The sequence below is a fragment of the Haliotis rubra genome, unplaced genomic scaffold, assembly GCF_003918875.1.
Source record: "Haliotis rubra isolate DU_JTF1 unplaced genomic scaffold, ASM391887v1 Scf22, whole genome shotgun sequence".
NCBI lineage: Eukaryota > Metazoa > Mollusca > Gastropoda > Lepetellida > Haliotidae > Haliotis > Haliotis rubra.
In genome coordinates this window covers 449,148-468,887 of record NW_025766225.1, presented here as the reverse complement: position 1 = coordinate 468,887, position 19,740 = coordinate 449,148, and the positions used below count along the sequence as shown (strand labels likewise).

The following is a 19,740-nucleotide window of genomic DNA, read 5'->3' as shown; positions in this document are numbered from 1 at the left end:
CCAACCAGCCTTATGAAGCAGCAAACCAACCCAACACAACCAACCCAAACAACACAACCAACCATCCAAGCCTCAGCTAACCAATGTGTACTGACCTGTAAACTCTCCAGGATGACGCGGAGAGACTGCACTTGTCGTTTCACACTGTTGGAGAACTTGTCATACGTTTCCCCATCATATTCACTCATCTGAATCTCTCGTAACCTTGCAACAGAAATGGAAGTTAGACTTATAAATTTAACTTTGTCAAGTGCAGTATGATTATGTTATCTAACACTACTCCCACAAGGTGAAAATCTCTGTTGGAATCAAACAACATATACTACATCAATAATAACTTTGGATTTATATAGAGCTAGTATCCAGCGATCACTGCTCAAAAGAACTTCCAGGAGTTCTACATTGACTGGAGTCTATTCAAACACATCTTTTGTGAACATATGTCTTCATCAATATCTGAGAATTCCTACCTTTCTTTAAATGCTTTCTCTTTCATCTGTCTGGCAGCTTCTCTTACCTAAAATGGAATGGCATGAAACATTATATAAAGTCTCGTCATAATGTTTCAGCATAATGAACCTGACCACTGAATGCACAGAGTCAGCTGGTATGACAAGCACCTGTAGCTTTACCTATCCTACCTCGGAACCCCATTATTGTCTATTATCTCCCTGCAAACCTCGCATCAATTTCCCAGAGAAGAAGAATCATGTTTGATGCAGATAATGCCTTAGATTGGCAAGGAAAAATATCTAAGGGGCAACATTCCATATAATAAACCCCTTATGTCTGTGTTGAAGTAATTTGCAATAGCAATTTCAACAAAATGTTAATATCAATATGATTCAAATCCTCTGTCTACTGCCCTCCAAAATTGTGGTCAATCTGTTACCCCATCTACCACATGTCCCATCTTGTCCCCAATAAAGGACAGGTAAAATGAATACACACCTATTGCAATATTTTTAATGTTGTTTTCCAAGGATAAATATAATAATAAGGGCATTTGAAATGCGCTGAATTCTGCACCACGGAGGGGCATGCTCAAAGCGCTACAATCTGATTATTATTACCCCGGATAACCCAAGCTACCTGGGGCTAGAAGGTTAATAGTCAGATGACTTGTCCCACCGGGTACCCATTTTCTGCTCGGCGAACAGAGGCAAGTTTGAACAAACTCACTTGCCTAAGGTGAGACCACATGTATCACATGTGCTTCATTGTGGGGCAGGACTGAAGTCCTTGAAACTCCCAGAAGTCAAGCTGACAAACAGTGACCCATCCAAGGACTCTCCGCGCCCAACGTTGCTTAACTTCAAATGATTTGTGACCCAAGTCATGTTTTTCCTTGTATTCCCTCAACCATCCCATCCCTGCCCTATATCTGACACATGCTTCATAAAACAGATTTATCCTCATCTCATGAGTGCTGCAACGGGAGAGATACACTCACAGACTCAGGAACAGCATCCTTCTCCCACTGTGGCACCTGCTGAACATCGTGTCCTGCGTCTAGGCGGTATGGACCACCAAAACCACCAAGACCCGCTGTGCCACTACCACCTGCAAAGTTTGTGTATGTAAATTTTGTTTTTATCAACTGTAGACCTTCTGCATATATAGAAACCGACACCTTTTCTCAAAATCACACATGCATGACCATCCTCTATGATGTAGGGTATTATATCTGCATTCCATAATGATAAATACCCTCTGCCCATTCATAATTGAAGCTTCATTATTGAAGTGATATCACCATCTTCATCACTCCTATCTCAGAAGTCTTGCTAATCACTGTTATCATCACTCCAATCACAGCCTTTACACAGAATTCCTCTCACCCATAACCGATATTTCAATGGAGTTATTCTTAAGATCTTCCAATAAGAACTGGCCGAGGAAAGCTTGAATTCCCCTCAAGGGTACAATGTGTGAAGCTAATTTCTGTCCCAACATTGAAATTGCTGGAATATTGCCTAAAGCAGAGTAAAACTTAACTCACTCACTCATAATGAAGGCTATTCTTGACAATGGGAGTCTGACTGACTGACTGAGTTTGGTTTTACGCCACTTTTAGCAATATTCCAGCAACATCACGACAGGGGACACCAGAAATGGGCTTCACACATTGTGCCCATGTGGGGATTCGAACCCAAGGTCTTCGGCATGACGAGCCAACGCTTTAACCATTAGGCTACCCCACCGCCTCACAATGGGAGTCTACGTAACCATACCGTTGTGAGCTTATAACAAACTTCTCCATTGATTGTACATCTTCCTGTACATTTTAACCTGAGCACGACTCTACTAGCTAAAGTCAGCTGAGGACGCATGTACTGACCCACTCCACCTGCCCATGTGTTGCCGCCGACATGGGGACTATTGTCTGGGTCAACCTTGCCATGCTTGGGGTCAATGTCCCCATGATCATCACGCCCACTCTCCTTCTCTACTGTCAACTGCAATACAAGAAACAATAAGAGAATGGAGAACCTGCCTCCTTCGAGACATTCATTTGTGACAAACTCTAGACATTCCTCAGTGAACTGACTTGTAACAAAGCACATGATTTACACATAAAATCGTATGCTTCTTTATCTACTCACACTCTTTTTGAATGCCGACCAAAAAATTCGAACTGACTGGTGTACAGGGACTATTATTTATTGACGCTAATTGACCTGTTGTACTGTGTTATTACTGTAAGCCATATCCTGGGTGGTGGCAATTTGTTAGTTGTTGATTGATTTCTGGTGGATATTTTCTGAATTCATAATCTATTTCTGTACATATGTCTTTCTGGGTTAAACTGTGCTTTTCAACATTGGAAACACCTCGTTACATGATATATACAATATAATTGATATATAATATAGCTCTGAATCTATGGAACATACTTGGAGTGGTTTGTCTTCCTGATAGCCAATCATGTTCCTCCATTCTTGCAAAGATCGCTCCAGGTGAACGAGAGTTGTCTCCCATGTCCGAACACACCCACCCATATCTACCGTCACCAGACTATCATTACTCAGTGGGGCCATGAACACGTTCACGTCAGCTGCGTTGAACAGCCACGATGCGTAGGGCGAAACTCTTGTAGCTCTGGAAGCATGACAGAGGACCGTATGGATGATGAGGTTTAATGATAGGGCACGGCACACTTGTTGACTTCCATGACTTTACGCCTAATACTTTTTGCAATGTCACATTTTCATGACCCCATCCACCATCCCATAAAAATCTAACCAGCAGTCCTTCCCATATGCTTGTCATAACAGGCAAAGGGATCGGTGGTCCAGACTTGGTTATCACCAGGGGCATAGATACCATTATTAAAAAAAAAGCCTGGTCTTACACATGATTTTTGCTAAAGATCACAATGAAAGTTGGGCAAGTCCTCAATACTATCTAAATATAAAGCTTTGGAACCTATCGGGCTTACACGAAAAACATTTGCCTGCTACGCGCCTGATCACATGTCATTGTATCAGCAATATTCCAGCTATATGTCGGCTGTCTGTAAATAATCAAGTCTGGACCAGGCAATCCAGTGATCAACAGCATGGGCATCGATCTACGCAATTGGGATATGATGACATGTGCCAACCAAGTCAGTGAGCCTGACCACCCGATCCCGTTAGTCGCCTCTTACAACAAGCATAGGCTGCTGCTGGTCAATTCTAACCCGAACCTTCATGGGTTTGTATGTTAAGAGCAAGACAGTTGCAAGAGGTGGAATAATCTATTATTACCCAGGAACTGGAATGTATCGGAGCTTGTGATTTGCTATATCTGCAACTTCAAGGTAGCCACTCAGGTCTTTCACAGAACTGTCTGTAAACAAGCAAAACATCAAAGATAAATGGTAGTTCAGGAACTAGGTTAATAATCATGCATTCCTCAAACAGAATTTTAAGTTTGTCTCTGACACCAGATCAGGTCTTAATGAAGGTTTTGAACGTATAGGAATTATATGAGTCACCAAGCTGTTTGATTGGCATTTTAGAAGTTGAAGAATAATAAGAAGAGAGTGAGTGAATGAGTGAGTGAGTGAGTTTTACGACGCACTCAGCAATATTCCAGCTATATTGTGGCAGACTGTAAATAATCGAGTCTAGACCAGAGAAGCCAGTAATCAACAGCATGAGTATCAATCTACACAATTTGGATACGATGACATGTCTCAACCCAGTCAGCGAGCCTGACCACCTGATCCCGTTAGTCACCTCTTACAGCAAACATGGGTTACTGAAAACCAATTCTAACCCGGATCTTCATGGGTAGAATTAACAGAAACATATGATACTTTATGGATGATAACTTATTTACCATATTATGAAGCAACATGTCGGTATAGGTTCTGCTCTTGCTTGACAAACGTAGCAGCATAATATAATAAAGAAGTTGTCATCCATAGAAAATGATAATAACTTTTGACTTTGTCTAAACATGGATCAAGAAAAGCAACACCTGCTAAATTCATCTCTGACAAGATTTCACTTTTTTAAATGTACTTGATCTTGACTAAATTCCATGCTAATTCTTCAGAAACAATCTCTCTTCCCAAGCATGTTTAAACAGTCACCTCAAAACCTAGGATAGGTGCATTCATATCTACTGACCTTTAGGGAGGATATCTTTCCCGACCTTCCATGTGGGGAGGGCTCTGATGATCTGTCCGGATTCCGGCAGGAAGACGTTTGTGGAGGCTGGGTTAGGGGCAGTGGGTTTGGACATCAGACTCAGGAAGGGGTCAGACTTGGACTCGGAGCTGGACGTCGGAAGAGGCTCTCGTGTGATGCCGTAAACTTCTGCTGTTTCCTAGTATGGACATTTCATTAGTAAAATATACCACAGGTTTATATCAATAGGTAAAAAACCAGATGATTCCTTGAAATAGACAAGAAACTACCTTTTAAGTTAATCTTGAATCAACCTATGCTGTTAGGTTCTATTTTGCCTCATTAATATTATGGCAGATGATATGCTAAAAGAAAAAGAAGAAAATCAGCAAAATAAATAAAAACAGCTAACATTTCATTATCAAACATTCTGGTTATCCAGTGGATGATATAATAATAATAATAATAATGCTAATTTTTGAGCCTAGAATCCAACATGATGCTGTTCTCTGGCGTTACATTATTACCCTGATGGAATTGTACTGTCAAAGCCGCTACCAAGAGCTTCGTGCGACCGTATAGGTCCGTACATCCGCTTCCCAGGTACCCATTTAGAACTGCTGGGTGGACTGAGTACAATGTGGATGAAGTGCCTTGCCCAGGGACATAACACAGTATGAAACCCAGGTCACAAATTTCGGTGTCTCCACCGGGATTCAAACCCGGGCCTTTGGCGTGAGAGGCCAGTATGCTAACCACTAACCAATACACCACTGTATCTCCACTCTGTTATAAGACTGTCTCTATGCAGCAATTTCATCCTACTTCACCCCTCCCAATCTCAACCCTCCACCCACACCAGTCTCACCAGGTCAGGGAACCCCAGCAATATGGAGGCGTAAGTTCCGGGAGTGACAGCCACCCTGTTGGGACTGGATATCTTCTGCTCGAGGGCCTTGCTCAGCACGCTGTCACTGAGAGGGGTGGTGCTGGTCAGTAGCAACTTCTGGTCAAGATCTGACAAGGACAGAGTGAGTTAGTGAGTGAGTGAATCTGGTTTAGTGCTGGTTTGAACAGTACAGGTTTGCTTGCTTAGTATTGCAGGGAAGCCCAAAGACATGCACATCTTCTAGAAACTTAATCAAGGTGAACCTGGTATTTACACCCATGATCACAGGTTTCTGGCAGGCCTGGGGGAAGTAACTCTGACAGGCAGAGGAAGACTTCTTGCCCCATTTCTCACTTTTCACCTCTCAGTCTTTCACACTCAAGAATATTTAACTATATAATGACATCCTGTAAAATCAAGTCTGGAACTGACAATCAAGCGATCATAATTGGAAGAGGTCATCTGGAGACAAACACAGAATCATCTTAGTCATTTAGCCTGATCTGTCATGTTGCCACATCAGGTGCTGGAAATCTATTTAAACATGGAATACTGCCTCCAGAGAGAGGTACCATATTAAGCAAATTATCTTAATTGAATAAGATTACCATACAGAAAGGTATTCATGAATTAAATGTGATGGCCTGTTGCCTCAGTACCGGTACCCTTTCTCCTTAGCACATCCCTGGTGCCACTAACCCCCAGCACATCCCTGGTGCCACTAAGCCCCAGCACATCCCTGGTGCCTCTAACCCCCAGCACATCCTTGGTGCCTCTAACCCCCAGCACATCCCTGGTGCCTCTAACCCCCAGCACATCCTTGGTGCCACTAACCCCCAGCACATCCCTGATACCACTAACCCCCATCACATCCTTGGTGCCTCTAACCCCCTACACATCCCTGGTGCCACTAACACCCAGCACATCCCTGGTGCCTCTAACCCCCAGCACATCCCTGGTGCCACTAACCCCCAGCACATCCCTGGTGCCTCTAACCCCCAGCACATCCCTGGTGCCCCAACACCCAGCACATCCTTGGTGCCACTAACCCCCAGCACATCCCTGGTGCCACTAACCCCCAGCACATCTCTGGTGCCCCAACACCCAGCACATCCTTGGTGCCTCTAACCCCCAGCACATCCCTGGTGCCTCTAACCCCCAGCACATCCCTGGTGCCACTAACACCCAGCACATCCCTGGTGCCACTAACCCCCAGCACATCCCTGATACCACTAACCCCCATCACATCCTTGGTGCCTCTAACCCCCTACACATCCCTGGTGCCACTAACACCCAGCACATCCCTGGTGCCACTAACCCCCAGCACATCCCTGGTGCCACTAACACCCAGCACATCCCTGGTGCCTCTAACCCCCAGCACATCCTTGGTGCCACTAACCCCCAGCACATCCCTGATACCACTAACCCCCATCACATCCTTGGTGCCTCTAACCCCCAGCACATCCCTGGTGCCACTAACACCCAGCACATCCCTGGTGCTCCAACCCCCAGCACATCCCTGGTGCCGCTAACCCCGAGTAGATCCCTGGTGCCACTAACCCCCTGCACATCCCTGGGGCCACTAACCCCCAGCACATCCCTGGTGCCCCAACCCCCAGCACATCCCTGGTGCCGCTAACCCCCAGCACATCCTTGGTGCCTCTAACCCCCACCATATCCCTGGTGCCACTAACCCCCATCACATCCCTGGTGCCTCTAACCCCCAGCACATCCTTGGTGCCTCTAACCCCCAGCACATCCCTGGTGCCCCAACTCCCAGCACATCCTTGGTGCCTCTAACCCCCAGCACATCCCTGGTGCCTCTAACCCCCAGCACATCCTTGGTGCCACTAACCCCCAGCACATCCCTGGTGCCACTAACCCCCAGCACATCCCTGGTGCCCCAACACCCAGCACATCCTTGGTGCCACTAACCCCCAGCACATCCCTGGTGCCACTAACCCCAGCACATCTCTGGTGCCCCTCACCCCAGCACATCCTTGGTGCCTCTAACCCCAGCACATCCCTGGTGCCTCTAACCCCCAGCACATCCCTGGTGCCACTAACCCCCAGCACATCTCTGGTGCCTCTAACCCCCAGCACATCCTTGGTGCCTCTAACCCCCAGCACATCCTTGGTGCCTCTAACCCCAGCACATACCTGGTGCCGCTAACCCCCAGCACATCCCTGGTGCCACTAACCCCCAGCACATCCCTGGTGCCACTAACACCCAGCACATCCCTGGTGCCACTAACCCCCAGCACATACCTGGTGCCGCTAACCCCCAGCACATCCCTGGTGCCGCTAACCCCGAGTAGATCTGTGTCTCACCTCCGTGTTCTTTCACTGGCTGCAGCAGGAACTCAGCTGGGGCTGTCCTCTCCATCACATACTTGCTGCAAGCAGAGGCAGTGCAATCATGGTAGCTGTTAGTCAGCAATATGACTTTTACATTACAACACTTCAATGTACTATCAGATTTTAAAAAGAATATTTACATTCAAATTATTTGCCTTGCTTCTGAAATACCGGTAGTAGTTCTGGAGTACACAAATATCCAATCCCTGATCTAAGTATGAGCCATCTGTAATACCAGTGAGTGAGTGAGTTACGATTTTAAGTCACATGTTTCAGCCATATTGTGACTAAAACAAGTTATACTTTCATAATACATAAGTTAAATTATAAAGAACGAAGGACAGTATCCATCTGCTATACCTGCCCATATACACTGGACTCTGTGACCAGCCATCTGCTATGCCTGCCCGTATACACTGGACTCTGTGACCAGCCATCTGCTATACCTGCCCATATACACTGGACTCTGTGACCAGCCATCTGTTATACCTACCCATATACACTGGACTCTGTGACCAGCCATCTGCTATACCTACCCATATACACTAGACTCTGTGACCAGCCATCTGCTATACCTACCCATATACACTGGACTCTGTGACCAGCCATCTGCTATACCTACCCGTATACACTGGACTCTTTGACCAGCCATCTGTTATACCTGCCCGTATACACTGGACTCAGTGACCAGCCATCTGCTATACCTGCCCGTATACACTGGACTCAGTGACCAGCCATCTGCTATACCTGCCCGTATACACTGGACTCTGTGACCAGCCATCTGCTATACCTATCCGTATACACTAGACTCTGTGACCAGCCATCTGCTATACCTACCCGTATACACTGGACTCTGTGACCAGCCATCTGCTATACCTATACGCATACACTAGACTCTGTGACCAGCCATCTGCTATACCTACCCATATACACTGGACTCTGTGACCAGCCATCTGCTATACCTACCCGTATACACTGGACTCTTTGACCAGCCATCTGTTCTACCTGCCCGTATACACTGGACTCTAAGACCAGCCATCTGCTATACCTGCCCGTATACACTGGACTCTAAGACCAGCCATCTGCTATACCTGCCCGTATACACTAGACTCTGTGACCAGCCATCTGCTATACCTACCCATATACACTGGACTCTGTGACAAACCATCTGCTATACCTACCCATATACACTAGACTGTGACCAGCCACCTGCTATACCTACCCGTATACCGTATACACTGGACTGTGACCAGCCATCTGCTATACCTACCCATATACACTAGACTCTGTGACCAGCCATCTGCTATACCTACCCATATACAATAGACTCTGTGACCAGCCATCTGCTATACCTACCCGTATACACTGGACTCAGTGACCAGCCATCTGCTATACCTGCCCATATACACTGGACTCTGTGACCAGCCATCTGCTATACCTACCCGTATACACTGGACTCTGTGACCAGCCATCTGCTATACCTACCCGTATACACTGGACTCAGTGACCAGCCATCTGCTATACCTGCCCATATACAATAGACTCTGTGACCAGCCATCTGCTATACCTACCCGTATACACTGGACTCTGTGACCAGCCATCTGCTATACCTACCCATATACACTGGACTCTGTGACCAGCCATCTGCTATACCTGCCCGTATACACTGGACTCTGTGACCAGCCATCTGCTATACCTATACGTATACACTAGACTCTGTGACCAGCCATCTGCTATACCTACCCATATACACTGGACTCTGTGACAAACCATCTGCTATACCTACCCGTATACACTAGACTCTGTGACCAGCCATCTGCTATACCTACCCATATACACTGGACTCTGTGACAAACCATCTGCTATACCTACCCATATACACTGGACTCTGTGACCAGCCATCTGCTATACCTACCCGTATACACTGGACTCTGTGACCAGCCATCTGCTATACCTACCCATATACACTGGACTCTGTGACCAGCCATCTGCTATACCTGCCCGTATACACTGGACTCTGTGACCAGCCATCTGCTATACCTATACGTATACACTAGACTCTGTGACCAGCCATCTGCTATACCTACCCATATACACTGGACTCTGTGACCAACCATCTGCTATACCTGCCCGTATACACTAGACTCTGTGACCAGCCATCTGCTATACCTACCCATATACACTGGACTCTGTGACCAGCCATCTGTTTGAGTCTATCTGGTGTATGGAGTGGATGTTGACAGGAAGTGACACTGAGTGAGATATCCCTTCCAAAGCACTTAGAAAGTTCACAATGCCACTGAAATGTAAGATATTCCATCAATATGCATGAATGTTGGTAAACACAAATCAAGACATCCATGTTAATGTAATAAAAAATTACTGTGTTTAATTATTTTTTTCAACCATAATAGATTTATCAAACTTATAATTTTAACAAGTCTTGCCTTAAATACGTAAAATACTGACACCATTTAAACACTGACATGAAAAACAAATAAACAATAAGCGAATTTGGGTCAGTTTGTCAGTTGTTAGCAAATATCTACACTGACTCAACCCTTGATGAACCTTTCATTAGGCTGTTATACGTAAATAATTACATCATCCCCAATTCCTCCCTGAAAGAACATAAGTATGCATCAATCTTTTCAAAACTGAAAAGGCAAGCAGTACATTTTAGAGTGACTGCTGGCCATCATCATGAACATATATTACATCTTGTTCTATCCCATTTCCACAAGTCCTGGAGGACACTGAGGAGTTTCTGAGACATTATCAGTCCTTCAAAGCGTGTACACTTCAAAACTTTTATCAGAGATTCAAACATTTTATCAGGGAATTGAACCCATGAAGGCGCTTTAACTTCTTCGAGGTGTCCACACAGTATGTTAATCACTGATGTGGACCATCGCTTTGTGTTGAGAGACAGGCAAGTGAACACAGAGAGTCTTACCCATTCTGTTTGTAGAACACAACGGTGTTGTAGCCGTCAGGGGCAAATGAAGGACACAGGCGAAACGGATTCTGGTGGAAAGAGTTAGTAAGTGAAAAGTTTTATTAAATCAGATTTAATAAAGTGAGTGAGTGAGTTTAGCTTCACGCTGCTTTTAGCAATATTCCAGCAATATCACAGCAGGGGACATGAAAATACACATGAGGGACACATGAAAGTATAAGCTTTCCTTTATTTCCAGAATTTCACCCACAGAGCAATACATACCTTGTGAAGAAACCTGGGAAAGAATAAAGGAACACCTGTACTTTCAAGTGTTCCCTTATTTGTTTCCATGAGTATATGTTCTAATGAATGTTCTAGTGTCTGTCATGATATCTATTCAAGATCTGTCTGTCTCTAGACAATGCATGCTTTGCATTTAAACACATTAGACAAATGCATTATGTTCACCAACAATTTTAACCTAACTTTTAAATAAGCCAATAAAAGAAAAATGCTATAATTTCTATTCTAATAAATTCTTTTATAAAATATACCATGAAATAATACCGATAACTAACATATGTTATATTTAGGTTTACACTTTCTCATTAAAGTTGAGATTCTAGTAGTTTTGTCCCAGGATTCAAGCCGAACACTCTTCAGTGTCAGGTACCCACAAGCACACAAAGACCGCATCCGTGGTGTAGTGGTTGGAGCATCCGCCCGGAGAGCGGAAGGTCGCAGGTTCAATCCCACAACCGCGGCATACCAAAAGACGCTAAAATATTGTACTTGTTGGTCCCTACCTGGCGCTCGGCATTAATGGGTACAACAAGGACTGGTCGGCTCAGAGTCAGTATAATGTGTCTGAGTGGGGTATTCATGCTTCACTGCGGTATGGTATCTCAGTGGGCTAGCACTATAAAACCAGCTTAAGTCTGGGCTAGTACAAACAGCCGCACATACACATACACACGCATGCATGTCGTCATATGAGCGAAATATTCTCAAGCACGACGTAAAACCCAATTTCACCTCACCTCACCAGCACACAAAGTCAGCGATCTAACCCACTCAGCCTAAAACTTCTGCATTTTAGATGTAAAGAGAAAGTCTGTAACCAAGGATCAGAGTAAAAGAAGCTCACATTTGGTCACTATATTGTATAACTTCATGCTTAATACATACCACAACTTTTGGAGATGATGTTGGGAAGCGTCTTTTCTCTGGAGGTGTTTCAGGAAGAGCGTCACTCATCAACCTGGTCACCTGGCCATTCTCGATATTCACCGACAGAACTACATTAGTCTGAAACACAAACATCAGCAATTTACATCAGAGAAATGAGTTCCATAAACGATACACCTATGTGGAGAATCAAACATGAATTAGCATGATGAACAAGTGCTTGTACCACTAGGCTACCCATTGCCATTAAACTGGTGATGTTTTATTACCTTGCAGAAAAACTGTCTGGAGGTATGCTGTAACTGAAACTAGACTGGAATGGGTTAAAAATGTGTCTTCAGTTGTTTTTTATTTTATTTTTATTGTTTTACATTGCTGTCAGCAATATTCAACCATACATACATACTAATCTTTGTACTTCGCCAATATCCAGCTCAGCAATATTCAACCATACATACATACTAATCCTTGTACTGTGCCAATATCCAGCTCAGCAATATTCAACCATACATACATACTAATCCTTGTACTGTGCCAATATCCAGCTCAGCAATATTCAACCATACATACATACTAATCCTTGTACGGCGCCAATATCCACCTCAGCAATATTCAACCATACACACATACTAATCTTTGTACTGCGCCAATATCCACCTCAGCAATATTCAACCATACATACACACTAATCCTTGTACTGCGCCAATATCCACCTCAGCAATATTCAACCATACATACACACTAATCCTTGTACTGCGCCAATATCCACCTCAGCAATATTCAACCATACATACATACTAATCCTTGTACTGCGCCAATATCCACCTCAGCAATATTCAACCATACATACATACTAATCTTTGTACTGCGCCAATATCCAGCTCAGCAATATTCAACCATACATACATACTAATCTTTGTACTGCGCCAATATCCACCTCAGCAATATTCAACCATACATACATACTAATCTTTGTACTGCGCCAATATCCAGCTCAGCAATATTCAACCATACATACATACTAATCCTTGTACTGCACCAATATCCACCTCAGCAATATTCAACCATACATACATACTAATCCTTGTACTGCGCCAATATCCACCTCAGCAATATTCAACCATACATACATACTAATCTTTGTACTGCGCCAATATCCAGCTCAGCAATATTCAACCATACATACATACTAATCCTTGTACTGCGCCAATATCCAGCTCAGCAATATTCAACCATACATACATACTAATCCTTGTACTGTGCCAATATCCAGCTCAGCAATATTCAACCATACATACATACTAATCCTTGTACATACATACTAATCCTTGTACTGCGCCAATATCCAGCTCAGCAATATTCAACCATACATACATACTAATCTTTGTACTGCGCCAATATCTAGCTCAGCAATATTCAACCATACATACATACTAATCCTTGTACTGCGCCAATATCCAGCTCAGCAATATTCAACCATACATACATACTAATCCTTGTACTGTGCCAATATCCAGCTCAGCAATATTCAACCATACATACATACTAATCCTTGTACTGTGCCAATATCCAGCTCAGCAATATTCAACCATACATACATACTAATCCTTGTACTGCGCCAATATCCAGCTCAGTTGCTCAAAGGCGCTTTGTGTTTCCCTCGATCACTGGATGTCAATCTCAACAGCACATCATATTTTCAATCTCAACTCCCTTGGGAGCATACAACTCTTGCAGCCATTAGGAGCACCAAGTTAATGTGGTCATCGGGGTATGATGACGCCGTATCAACCAACAAAGTCATCCACATTAATCACATGATCCATTTAGTCATCTATTATGACCAGCACAGACTGCTGGCCACAATTTCGAAACTAAGAACCAATACAGGTTTTTCGGGCATTACATCACATTTTTAGTTGTGAATATCAAACACCCACCACTTCTTCATGCAGGATGACAGAGTCGTCTAGGGGAGCTGAGAGTGCCTGTATCTTCACTCTGGGCTTGTAGGAGCCGGAGGTAGAGGGGAAGACGTCGTACAGATCAACAAAGTTGCAGGTCTTTGTCTTCGTGTCCATGGCGTACAGACCGATAGGGTTAGCTGTGGCTACGTAGATCATGTCGGTTTTGTTCTGGCCTGGACTCCGGTGGGAAGCTGGGAAAAAATTAAAAGGATTTGATCATTGATGAAAGAGTGTGTGAGTGAGTGAATTGGGTTTTACACCACTTCTAGCAATATTCTAGCAATATCACAGCATATGACTCCAGAAATGGGTTTCACAAATTGTACCCATGTGGGGATTCAACCCCAGGCCTTTGGCTTTAACCACAAGGCTACCCACCCCTCCCTCCACATCGATGAAAGAAAACAAAAATGAAAACAATAACATACAACTTAACACATAAGGGAGATTCTGAGTGTGCACGTGGAACCTGAATATGTGTGACTTGTTGCAGGGAGAATGTGTCATGGAAATAGCATTCCATATTTCCAAAAAGCATGTTCAATACCGGTACACAAGTACATCCATTACTTTTATGTGCCAACATTAAATAGCGATGTATCTCTCTGAAACATTGAGTACTATATAAGTGACAAAGTCTGGTTTCACTTTGAACTGAATTTCAGTTACATCAAGGCATGTCAGCTTAGGCTGTCCCTATTGTTTTCGTATCAAGTACCTTTGCTGACGGCAACATCACAGATAATGTTCATCTCCTCTATGGGCAGCTGCCAGTATGCCTCCTGTTCTGTGAACACGGCTGATCGGGCTTCCGTTCTGTCGAGAGGCTTGGTCTCCAAATACATAGCAACTGGACCCTGAACAACAAACATAGGTTCTGAGAGAGGTTGATCCTCTGGGTCCATGACAAACATAGGTTCTGAGATAAGTTGATTCTCTAGGGTACATGATAAATAAACATGAATTGATTCTAAAAGAAGTTGATCCCTCAGTACATGACAAACATAGGTCTCACAGACATTGATCATGTATAGGTACATGTCAAACAAACAAACAAACATAGGTTCTCAGAGAGGATGATTGTCTAAGGTACATGATAAATATACACGAACTGATTCTAACAGAAGTTGAACACCTCGGTACATGACAAACATAGGTCTCACAGAAATTGATCATGTATAGGTACATGTCAAACAAGCAAACAAACATAGTGAGTGAGTGAGTGAGTTTAGTTTTATGCCGCACTCAGCAATATTCCAGCTATATGGCGGCGGTCTGTAAATAATTGAGTCTGGACCAGACAATCCAGTGATCAACAGCATGACATCGATCTGCGTAATTAGGAACCGATGACATGTGTCAACAAAGTCAGCGAGCCTGACCACCCGATCCCGTTAGTCGCCTCTTACGACAAGCATAGTCACTTTTTGTGGCAAGCATGGGTTGCTGAAGACCTATTCTAACCCGGATCTTCATGGGTCACAAAGAAACATAGGTTCCCAGAGAGGCTGATATGAAGAAAATTGGAAATTTTGACTTTAAATTGTATATTTATATACTTATCCTATCTCACGATTTGCACTTCTCTCCCTTGCTTCGACGCTGAGTGGAACGAATGAGAACTTTGCCTGTAGGCCTCTCTTGTCCATACGCCCGTGTTCCCCAGGCTGCTCTCCTTATAGGACAGGTCCCTAGTCCCCGGCTAAGCGTGCAGCACGTTCCCCTGTCTACCCACGTGACTACCTCAGAGTGATCATTCTCTTCTTGGAGCTACCGCCGTAATCTGAGTAGCGGGCAGGCTGGGTGGGCATACATCACGTGAGATAGGATAAGTATATAAATATACAATTAATAGTTAAATTTCCAAATTTTTAAACTTATCCTATCTAACGATTTGCACTTATCCCGTGGTTGGACGGCGGGTCGCAGATTACCCTAAGTCAAAAGGCACTGACAGTATATACTGTATAGGCTAATGACAACCGTAGATAGCAATGAACAAGGGAGGCCGGATCCGACTAGCATAGTACCTATACTAGTGATGGGTTCTCATGAACCCCTTGGCTTACTAGGCACAATCGCTCCCAAAGAGTGGGTGCTCCTGAGCGATGTGGTGTTCGGCCGCAACCCTTGCATACGTAAGGGGACGCAACTAGGCGAGTCACCTCACTTCGTCACGATTTATCAGAGTACCCCCGTAATTAAAGTCTTACAACTAGTAATCGGGCCCGCACCTGCTTCGAGACAGCCCCCCAAACCCCATCATGAAGAGGGGAAAAGGAAAGTGAATCGGAAAGCTCACACGTTTAACGTTCAGTAGTGTTGAAGTTCTGCATGGTTTGTTGCACAAGCTGTTCAGGGTAGTTGTTGACCTGTGTGAAGTCTTGTTCTAGGTAAGGTGTTGCTTCAACAATAAAACAGAGAGACCCACACGTCTACAATCTGCACCCTTTGTCATCAGACTCCCCTACTACTGAATTGTCAGCCACAAAGTCCAGAGACTCCTAAAAAAAAACAGGCCAATATAGATGTTGTTTTCAAAAGACGTAATACCATCCTCAACACCAAAAAAGTTGTTTATCAAACTATCATTAAAATATTGAGACAGTTCACTGTTTGTTACGAGGGAGGAGTGCAGAGAAAGGGACAGCCAGGTGTTCGAGAAGCACATTCACAGACAAAGTTATTTATTCATTAACCTGTGCTGTGCCGTATCCATCCGTTCTCGAACACCTAGCTGTCCCTTTCTCTGCACTCCTCCCTCGTAACAAATAGTGAACTGTGTCCATATTTTAATGATATATTGTTAAACAACTTTTTTATTTTTAGGACAAAAATTCTGCAAAAAACTCACAGAGTTGGTATGATGTTTTGATTATGATCAGCGTTTCATTGAGTATTTTATGTTTATTAGTTTTCGAGTTAGATTGCAATTCATCGGTCCGCTTTTGAGCCAAACAGACTATAGAAAGACAGTTTGAACGTTATTTGTTTGAACGCCTTATTATGCAGCGACTCATACCGAGTGATGGAGGACAACTGACAAATCCCATGCAGGAGGTCAGACCTTCCTACACTCGTCAGCAAGTCTGAACAAACGAAGCTGATACTGGAGCTCGGGAGTAGTAGACACCTTGGTTCCAGTAGTAATGGCTAGAACCGAATTAATGGCAGCCAAATAGGTTGACAATGTACTACCTTCAGTTTAGTTGCAGCCCATAAATGCTGTAGAAATTCTGCAACAACCTGAAGAGATGCAGTGGTGGGTGAATTAATTCTCCTAATTCACAGTAATGTTCAAATTCCTTCCATTATCGTCATACAACGATCAAGTCGATGTCCTATACGCAGATGTTATAGCTGTAGCGACTCTAAATGGGTAGCCCTTGGCTATCAGTGATTTCTGTAAATGCGCCGTGCAGATGAAGGGTTAGTGATGACCCGTGGTACACGTCTGAATGTGGATGGGTAACAGGTGGGTAACGGTACTGGATTCGGTTCTGATAGCTTTCTAGGCCGACGAACCAGCTTTTCACTGGCCAAAATGGCGCAACCAAAAGTAGATGAATCTTGCTGGTCGCAAGTAAGCTTGAACTACCTTGGGTAGTAAGAGCCGGGGGGAGGAGGAACACGCATGCGTTCAGGCCTTCCCAAGATATGGCTAATGCGTCGTGGTCCCATGTCTGAGGGTCCGGGACTGGGGACACATTGCTGAAGCTGCTGGGTGTACCGAGTGGCAAACAGGTCTACATCTGGTCGCGATAACAGGTAGATCATCCATTGGAATATCAGTAGTAGTTTCCACTCCGTGGGTGACGGGTGTTTGGGACATGGCAGGGCATCAGCAATGACATTCCTCGCCTAGGGACTGTGTCGGGCTCTGGCCACTAAGATGAGTGCATCAATTAGATGATAAAATTGAAACGTCCACTGCAGCAGAGCTGCTGATCCCTGATGGTTTATGTACCATACTACCATGGAATTGTCTGATTGAATCAGTAGATGGGAGGACCGTAGTACTACTGCCCAATGCCAAACGGTGATAATGACAACGCTGAATTCCAATTCGTTGATATGAAGAGCCTTTTCTCCTGATGATGGAGAAAGTGAGCTCCCCAGCCCTCGAGAAATTTGTCGGTGAACATGTGTTGAGTCGGTGTGAAGGGCACCATAGAGACTCCTCCGCAAACATTCCGCTCATTGAGCCACCAATGAAGGGCTGGATGTAGCTGTGCGAGAAGACGAATCAACTCCCTGGGGTTGTTGTCCCAGATGTACGGGCACAGAAAACATCTGCGTTGAGCGTGATGGGTCGCCAGGGAGTAATAAAGATAGTAGATCGCTGCCTGGTGACCGTCCGGACAAAACTGCAGTTACCTCTGAACTCAGTGCTTGAGCTAAGGTAGAAAACTGAGAAACCCCAGCCAAAGTCAAACCGTTCACGGGTGTTTCTGTCCCACTCGATAAGCAGTCTCTCTCGGCTGGCCAGCGAAATCACGACACAATCACTCTTACTGGGAATGGCACCGTTCATTGTGACTAGCAGTTGAAGGCTGGACTTGATGTCCGACTCATAGGACCAAGACAAGTCTGCCAGGGCTCTTCATAGTCACTCTAATCATCAAAATTTCCGGTAAACAAACAGTAGTCCGCCATTTGCAAGCGTTACACACGATGCAACAGTGACAAAAATCCGGACAACACTTTCTTTAGTAAACCGGGCGAGTCACAACCCATAAAATCCAAGCTTAGCGATGCTGGCTACTTGACGAGACATCACTGCTACCATGCACAGAAACTTGACCCATCTGTCCAGACACTTGCTGATGACGTAAAAGGAAGGGTGCTGAAGATGACGAACCAGGCAAAGATTGCACCCAGCGATATATACCAAAACGGTGTGACTAGTAGTCTGTAGTAACTTGACTCAGTGAAGCATTGCAAAATATTCTTGGATAGCAAGCTTATCTGGTAATGCCCAAACGGGTGGTTGTAGAGCTGATATCTACGCCGAAGGGTAGATTCACTGAACCAAATCATTCATCAATGGTGAAGATTCAATGGTAGATTAAATCTGGAATGAGATGAGCCCCGGTCACGGAGGACTCTTGAGATCTGGGATCGTCAGAACATCAAGTGTCCAAAAACTTGCTGATGGCATAAAAGAAAGGGTGCTGAAGATGACAAACCAGGCAAAGATTGCACCCAGAGATATACACCAAAACGGTGTTACGAGTAGATTCAATCTGGAATGAGATGAGCCCCGGTCACGGAGGACTCTTGAGATCTGGGATCGTCAGAACATCAAGTGCCGAGCGTAAAATGTCTGGATGTTTGCGCTACTGACATCAAAATTAATTAATGTGAATCGATTCGGCATGGTGAATCACATAGCTACTACTGTACCTCTGTTCAAAAAGCAGAAAAAAATGGTACCAGGTGGGATAAGTTATGTGACTAAAAGCTTTAAGCAGCTCACTAGCCATAAAGTAATTATTATAGGATATTTATATAGCACACATATCCACGCAACTAGCAAATGCTCAAGGCGCTGGTATTGGTAATCCGGATATCAAGGTAATCCAGATAAACAAAACAGACTGTCGTGCTTAGAGCTTGCCACTCTGTGGTGAGGAATTCAGAGCTTCACATATGCCCTGAAAACTGGGATCATGTTGAAAACTAGTATAATTAGACAAATTTGGCAAATTCTAGATGCAAGTTCACGATCCTCATGAGGATGTAAACACCCAGTGTTGACAAGTCCCGATCCTC

The 19,740-nt window shown here is 44.3% G+C and overlaps 1 protein-coding gene across 1 annotated transcript in view; it reads right to left on the bottom strand.

The window, feature by feature from the left end:
- LOC124277277 (von Willebrand factor A domain-containing protein 8-like) overlaps positions 1–19,740 on the bottom strand; it is a 70,982-nt gene that overhangs the window by 14,170 nt on the left and 37,072 nt on the right. Inside the window, 14 exon segments of the mRNA XM_046712932.1 lie at positions 96–204; positions 471–517; positions 1,454–1,563; positions 2,342–2,459; positions 2,898–3,102; positions 3,753–3,834; positions 4,623–4,821; positions 5,491–5,639; positions 7,843–7,907; positions 10,043–10,168; positions 10,826–10,896; positions 11,999–12,118; positions 13,939–14,156; positions 14,684–14,822. Of these exon segments, the coding sequence (XP_046568888.1) occupies positions 96–204; positions 471–517; positions 1,454–1,563; positions 2,342–2,459; positions 2,898–3,102; positions 3,753–3,834; positions 4,623–4,821; positions 5,491–5,639; positions 7,843–7,907; positions 10,043–10,168; positions 10,826–10,896; positions 11,999–12,118; positions 13,939–14,156; positions 14,684–14,822 (1,758 nt within the window).